At 39.9% G+C, this 7,838-nt stretch overlaps 1 protein-coding gene across 3 annotated transcripts; it reads left to right on the forward strand.

Moving 5' to 3' along the window:
• Positions 1 to 1,129: 1,129 nt before the first annotated feature.
• Positions 1,130 to 7,737, forward strand: LOC120560655 (coiled-coil domain-containing protein 112). Of its 3 annotated transcripts, none has more exons than XM_039803368.1 (14): positions 1,130 to 1,233; positions 1,766 to 1,899; positions 2,953 to 3,074; positions 3,327 to 3,416; positions 3,694 to 3,769; positions 4,022 to 4,148; positions 4,505 to 4,621; positions 4,839 to 4,976; positions 5,375 to 5,496; positions 5,709 to 5,835; positions 6,061 to 6,228; positions 7,038 to 7,136; positions 7,268 to 7,386; positions 7,507 to 7,737. In XM_039803368.1, exons 1-14 carry the CDS (start codon positions 1,189 to 1,191, stop codon positions 7,535 to 7,537), a joined length of 1,515 nt encoding a protein of 504 aa, XP_039659302.1. In that variant the 5' UTR covers positions 1,130 to 1,188; the 3' UTR covers positions 7,538 to 7,737. The 3 variants fall into 3 exon arrangements, with proteins under 3 accessions (XP_039659302.1, XP_039659301.1, XP_039659300.1); XM_039803367.1 differs by having other exon boundaries at positions 1,159 to 1,233; positions 1,763 to 1,899; XM_039803366.1 differs by having other exon boundaries at positions 1,162 to 1,899.
• The last annotated feature ends 101 nt before the right edge of the window (positions 7,738 to 7,838 follow it).

Raw genomic sequence — 7,838 nt, forward strand, 5'->3', positions numbered from 1 at the left:
TGTTGCAGAAAAATTCACCAGAATGCAGAAAAGGAAGTGTTGAACCCAAAGCTATGCCATTGCTGGTTATAACAAAAGGAAGTCAAAGGTCTTCTTCTTTTTAACCTGGCCATAGCTGACATTGAAGTAGCCTGGTTCAAGGCCTCTGAATCTCCCCTTAATCAACAACACATGGTGGCTAATTTATGGCCTGATTCCAGTATATTTACAGCCATGATTCAGTCTGATTATCTTATGGAAAAAACAAGTAATTTGGTTATGGTTAAGCACTCTGGTTAATGTAAGTATGTCATCATGGTTAAAGTCATGGGGGATTTAAGCCCTAAAAATTATAATATCAAAAAAACTTTCTTTTTTTTTTAAATCAATTTTGGTGCTTCAAGTAAGCGTTTACGAATGTGTCTGTTAGTGACAGAGGACAAACAATTACAGGTTCAAAGGGCTTGAAACAGGTTTAATATCCTGTGTCGCCAATGCTATGCACCTGTAACACAGTCAAGGAAAAGGTTAACAGAAACATAGTTTTGGCCAATCGTATTGGAGGTGGTTGTGCCAGACTCCCACTTTTGGCTGAGTCTCTATCTAATAATCTGTCAGAGGGAGAGGCAGGAGTGCGGTTGTGAAGTTTAATGTTGGTAATCCCCAGAGAAGAAGTGAGGAAGTTGGTAATTTCATGGCGCAGATTAGAACCCAAATTAAACGTAAGCAACTAAAATTGCTGAATGTTAGAACATTGTGTCAAATTTAGTTGTGTCAGTGTCAGGTTTAGTTCCATGATAGTGTTAATGGTGTCAAAAAACGTTAGCTGACATTGTTGTTCAGTAGCTAGCTAGCTCAGAGATTATCGGCTGATGAAATTACTGATTTAGGAGGGGATGTTAACACTTTTGCAAGGCACCTTGTCACATTCTCATAAGGGGCTGAGCCCCCCTAAAGGTTTGATCCTAGAATCGCCCCTGGTTAAAGTCTCCTGGTTACATTAGGTTTGTCTCCCATCATGTAGCCTGAATCCTGATGGAAGCTATCATAGACACGTCTATCGCAGCCAGCTAATATGTTCCAGTCTAGTCCAGTCTTTCATGTTTACAATCGATTAGCTAGTGATACGTAGCGTCCTCTGCTGGAGCACTGGCAAACTACGCTTTTTAAATAAAGTTTATTTTGTTTACAGAGTTCACTTAGCTAAACATGGCCACCCTAGCAACCTCACGATGCGCTGATAAACATTGCCCGGTAGCTATCATAGAGTTATTCACTGCATGTGTTGTAAAATTGACATGTATTAGTTAGCTAGTCGACAACATTTTAATTCTTTCAAATGTTTAACATTTTCAGGGAAAGCGGACATATGGCGTTTCGTTACTGTTGAACGACTGACGAGCTAGCGGTCGTTAACAAATACTAGCCGATGTTGCATACTTTAGCTAACGTTACTGACATAACGTTACTGAAATCCGGTGTACACTCGTCATTAATTAGTGTAATAATGTTGCAGTGTTTGTCTCATATGGTTTGTCTGGTGTTTTGTAAGAGATATGTCGTCCCTGCTAGCTAGCTAGCTGTCCGAAAATGAATATGTTGGTTTGGTTAACATGATGCTGTGGTTCCAGATTGACGAGGCACCAGTATTACATTATCGACATCGATGACGTTGACGTTAAGGAAGCTCCATCCAAAATGGATTATATGTATAAATGCACTTGTTGTTATATATTGCACTATGATCAGCTGTTGTGTTTTCCTTTCACTAAATGCATTTGAGCAGGGAGAGAGAGACTCCAGCAGTGTCCAGCAGCAGCTCTGCACATCACCCCTTGTCAGCAGTGACAGCGTGGATCAGAGGCTAGCCAGGCAGAAAGCTGCTCAGTTTCTCAGGGAAGCCGAGAAAAACAGGAGGCAGTAAGTGTCATAGATATAAAACTACGGGTTTTAACAGTAGTTTGCATCCTTAATTAATCCTTAACACTACTGCCATCTTCTGGAGTTGGTTAACTCCTACAGTGTCCAGTAAGGAACATTGTCCTCATTATCAGTCCTGTTCTCATTAGGAAGCTGACCAAAGCATCTTGTGCCTTGTCCACTTTCAACACACCTGTTATCCCAAGTCGTTTAATTTCTTCCAACATGTCCTATCTTTCTGATACATATTTCCTGCAACTAACAAGCACATGCTGTACAGTTTCTGGTACCTCACAATGATCACAAAAACAGTTGGATGCTTCCCTATAATGTGATGTGTGCTTAAAAGGTTGATGTGTCCTATTCTCAGCCTGCTTATTGTTACTTGCTCTTTCTGTTTTGTTCTGCTACTTCTTAACATACCTCCTCCTTTTTGGATTGGGAGGCAGTTAGTGAAGCTACTCAGGATCATTTCACATTGAATTTCAATCTTTAAACATTTAACTTTCACTGCGGAGATACAGTGGGTAATAAAATGACAAGAATGCCCTACAATAAATGAAATCCAACATTACCACAAACTACAGCCTCAAAATAAAGTACACGTCTGACACAGTCTCAACAAACAAAATGTACATTATGTATAAGCTTAAAAAAATATATTAATTTTTCTAATTGTATGGTGTTTGTTTGGTTTTGTCCAGCCTGTGTTTCATATGTTTTTCATTTTTAGCCCTACTTACTTTACCCAAATCTTTTGTATGAGGAGTAAAATAATACTCTTGTACAAGCTTGACAATAGCAAGAACTGATTTGGTGCTGCTGAGTCACCACTGTAAATGAGACAAGCAAAACCCATTTTATACTTTTACTTTAAAGTTGAATGTAATAATAAGAAAAGTAAGGCACATTCTGTATTTGTGCTATATTAATGTAACCAATCACTAAACCACTAACACATCAAATTAATACTTAAACTTTGTGAAGAGTTTAAACCTTAATATCCGGTGTGTCTTCACAGGACAATGGTGTAAAATACCTCTTTCCTCACAGGATTGAAAAGTTGGAGAAAGAGAGGACGCTGACTGCTCAGTGCAGAAAGAATGGCTGGACAGATGTGCCTGGAGAACTGGAAGAGTACGAGAAAGTGCTGGAGGAAGAAAGACATGCTGAGAGTGGGTCTTTGTTTGAATTACAGTATCCTAACATTTCCCCCAGATGTTTTAATGTGCAGGGTGACAGGCCCTCTGAGACAGCATTGTTACCGTGGGGTATAAAATACTGTGAAGATTTATATCCAGTATCCATTTTCTCTGCCTACTCCCTGGAAGTGGAGTCATAGCAATGTTAAAGGAAACATCCACTGTCCACACTGCGACTTGAATCAAAACTGCTATTTATAATGTTCTTTGCATTTTTTTCTTTAGAGACGAATCTTCAAAAGCAGCTAGTGAAGATTCATAATGGTGTGAGGAAATTTCAGAGACAGCTAATAGATGTGAAGCCAACTCCTGAGTGTAAGTTTTGTACTTAGAAGTGTTTGTTTATGGTACCTTAAAAACAATTATGCAATTTTATGCAATTTTATTCTATCACTTATTCAGCTGTCTTGTGAGACATTCAGTACTTTGTTGTCATCATTTCTATCAATGTTTGTGCCATTCTGCTACAGCAATATAAAAGATACTATTGTAAAGTAGTTCACTGCTTAATAAAAGCATGGTGATTGTAGTGTCATAATCATGTACAATGCAAATCCAATTGTTAATTGTGTTTCTGCATTTCTACTTTCAGTGATTGAAAGACTGAAGGAAATAATGTCAGAGGTGGAAATCTCAATTAACACCCTAAAGGAGGAACAGCGTTCATGGTAACAGGATACAATAAATAGTGTTAGACCAATTTTGACTCAATAAATTGAAATTGATTGAAATTGAATTCAAATTGAAACCACTATAAAATGTAGTGCACAATAACCCTTTAACAAATGGCACCTTAACTTACTGTACTACAGGCAAGTGACAGCTGCTGATTAGTGTTTGCTCCACACTGGCAATGAATACGTGTACTCTAATAAAAATATGTTGAATAGTCGTCCTCTGTGTTTCTCTGTTCCTCTCAGCTTTGAGGAACTTTTGAAGGAGGAGAGGACATGCAGACAGGAGATCGCTGCGTATGAGAAGAAGATTGAAAACTTGAGCCTTGCTGTCAAATCCCACCCCAAACTACCCACAGCTCCCACTGTTAAGGTCTGCCTCTCCTCATCTTCCTCCTTTCTGTTTTCTCTGTTGTCCTTCTTTTGTACAATGGCGCATGACATCTCTTCTTTTTTAGACTAATGTTTTTTGTGCATTGTCCCTGATCAAATAAAGAAATAAACATAAACATAAAAGAAGACGGAGAGTTTTTGTTTGGGTATTGAGTGTGTAATAACATAACAAAAACAACAACATTTGAAATCATAACAAAGTGTTGATAATATGCTTTACATATTGTTAGGAGTCGACAGAAAAATATGTATCTTGTTCTCAGTGTACTCTTTCCAAATGCATCCAGAATTTTGACCCTTGCAGGATGTGATTCATTAATTTTTTTTTTTCATTAGACCAAACCCCTGGACAGAGACCTCCCTGCAGAGGTCAGAGCACTGGAGGCTTTCCTGCTGAAGACAGGAGGCCCTTCTGGTGGCTGGGACCAATATGACCACCAAGCCTTCCTTAAAGTAAGACATTATTGTTATTCTTTCTTGATAACTTGTGTTGTATCTTTGTTCTTCTGCCACCTTCCACTTGCAGATCATTGCGCACACGTCACTGACCACCACTCCTTCAACTAACATAGTTCGATGTTTTGCTTCAGACAACTTCAGCAGATGCCAGGCCAAAGGTAAATCGCCCTAAGATCCCTGTCTGACTTACTCTCATCTGTTTGATTTACAGGTCTGGACAAAGCACAGTGGACAACCAGCCTACAGGAAAGAGGTCAAACTGTACCTGCCTAGTAAAACATTGGAAGAGATAGAGCAACATGAGGACTGGCATCAGGAGCTGATCTACCTACAGGACAGAAAGAGAGAGGTAGAGACAAAACATGTATGAGCTCAAAAGGAAAGCAAACCTCATTTGGTAAACACAACAGTCACAACAGTATCACAAGAACTGGCATGTTAAGATGAAGATGAAGAAAAAGAAAAATCCCTCAATACGCTAAGTGAATTTAATCCAGATTGTGCCATTTTTAGTTGTCAGAATAAAAAAAAAAAACACCAAACTGATTTTGGTCATTTATATTATTATTTTATGCCTATATTGCTTGTACACTTGTATTCCATTAACTTCAGTTAGACCTGTCTTTATTCTGTATAAACATGCCATTGCCTGGAGCTCAAAATAAGCTGTTTGATAACTGTGGTATACTAAATATTTTTGCAGTTTACAGTTTTCATTTTTGCTACTTGTCTTCATACCATACCCAGGCTATTCAGCGGTGGAAAGCCAGCAAGCATCAGGAACGCCAGACCAGAATACAGAGTCAGGAGGAAGTGGAGGAGGCAGGGATTAGGGAGAAGGAGGCCAAGAGCCAGGTCCACCAACACAGGTGAGTCAGAAGTAGAGCAGAATAGAATAAAAAAAAACAGAAAGACGAGGTGGAGCAGACATTGATTCCGTGGCTAAAGCCGTTAACATCACCCACAAGTCATAAGATCACCTCAGATCTGATGAGCACCCAAAGTGTTTGATTGGTCACCTTAAGTTAAAATGTTTTGGTGACATATCTGTTTTTGTGTGTTCTTTCCTCTTCTGTTCAAGGACTGAGGATGAGAGGAGGGAGGCGGCACAGCGACTGGAGGAGTGGAAGGAAGAGAAAAGAAGGAAGGAGAAACAGGAAGAGGAGCAGAGGCTGGCTGAGGAGGTACAAAAGAGGAGACGGGCAAAGGTAATTTTGCGCGGGGGTGTGTGTGTGAAAAGTAATTTTACTGTAGTTGTGGTTATTTATCATCAAAGATAGTGCTTCTGTATTGGTATGTACTCATCTGTGTGTTTCTGAGTTCATTAAGCATGATAATCGATATACATACATACATTGATGTAAATAATTTAGGTGCATCTTTGGTGCCCTCAAGAAATATTTGGCTTTATCAAAATGATTCCTGTTTATCAGGAAGAGCGTCGCCGGCAGCTGGAAGTGAAGCTGACCGTTGAGGAGCAGCTACGACTGAAGAGAGAGGAGGAGGAGGAACAGGGGAGGAGGAGGAGAGAGGAGGAACAGAGGGAGATGGACGAGAGGAGAAGGGAGGCAGTAAAGGGCATCAAACGCTTTACTGAAAGGGTACGAAGTCTGACAATCACAGAGATACTGAGAAACACCAGTCTGTTTTTGCCTGGTGTTACCACTTTCAAGGGCTGGGGTTTCTCGCTAAAGCACAGTTTTTGTTATGTGAGGTTGTGATGTACAGTATTTAAAGGAACACGCCAACTTATTGGGAATTTAGCTTATTCACCGTAACCCCCAGAGTTAGACAAGTCGATACATACCCTTCTCATCTCCTTGCGTGCTGTAAAGCTGTCTGACGGCTCCAGCGGCATCAGCCCATAACAGAACAGGCAGGTGAATGGTTCCAGTAATCCTACCGGGAACTATATTCTCAGGCGGAAGAATATAGTACTTGGGCGGAGTGATATGCTCGCAGCAAGCCTGTCTGAGAATATAGTTCCCAGTTTGTTTACGGATAGAAGATGGCTGTGTCTCATGTTACATTGTTTTTTGTACACGCTGTGACTCTACAAATCACAACATGTAAATAGAAACATGTTGCCATTATTTTGTCACTTTTGTCACAATTCGGAGCAGTAGGCTAGTTGGAACCAGTTACCTGCAGGATCTGTGCTGGGCTAAGCTAATGCTGGAGCCGTCAGACAGCGTTACAGCACGCACGGAGATGAGAAGGGTATGTATCGACTTGTCTTACTCTGGGGGTTACGATGAATAAGCTAAATTCCCAATAAGTCGGCGTGTTCCTTTAAGGGATGTGAGGTTTTTACCATTTTTTCAAATGTTGGAACAAATACAAAGGCTAATGTTAGAAGAGAAGTCACTATACTATGTCAAATACAAAGCTTGTCTCTACCTTTCTGTAGGATCTTCAAAAGGTGGAGGCAAAGCTTCAGGAGAAACAGCTCAGGGAAAAAGAGGAAGAGGAAAGACAGAGGAGAATCACTGCTAAGTTGAAGGAGAAGGTAAGGGCTGTACAGTGAACAAGTCAGATCTCTTAAACCCATTAACACAAAGAGAAACATTTCAATCACAAAATTTGAAAATCTTTAATAAACAGGGTTGTTTAGGTAAAGTCTGTTTGTTCCTCAATCAGGTGGATAGTCACATCAGCAGAGACCCCTCCAGGCTCACCCGTCCCACTAAGGGTTGGGAGGAGCGAATGAAACACATTGGACCTTCAGGAGGAGGGCCTGTGCTACAGATGTTTCACAGGTCTGGTTGCCCCAACTTTTATACAATCGCTAGGTCAGGTTTCTGTTTCTAAGGACTGCTTTGGGTAATAATAGGTTATTGCTTGCAGAATCACTGAAATCTTCTGTCATTTTGTTGCAGAGCTGTTCCCACTTGGAGACAAGGCCTGTGATGTGCAACAAAGGAAGTTAACTGAAATGCATTCAGAATGTTTTTTGTTTTTATAGAAATTATATTATATGAAAAAGTATGCAATGGGACCTCAACACCAGATTGTGCCTTTCCTTGAATCTACTGTTAGCTGCTGTTTGCTATAACTTACTTTAACTTTTACAAAACCATTATTTAAAATAAAAGCTTGTGTAAACTTCACAACTTCTCATCTCTTTAGTCATTTTTTGCTCTGTTAAAATGGTGGAATGGTAACAGTGGTATTGGGTATTCACAGCAAAAGTTATATCCCAAGAAATCAA

The sequence above is a fragment of the Perca fluviatilis genome, chromosome 6 (genome assembly GCF_010015445.1).
Source record: "Perca fluviatilis chromosome 6, GENO_Pfluv_1.0, whole genome shotgun sequence".
Taxonomy (NCBI): Eukaryota; Metazoa; Chordata; class Actinopteri; order Perciformes; family Percidae; genus Perca; species Perca fluviatilis.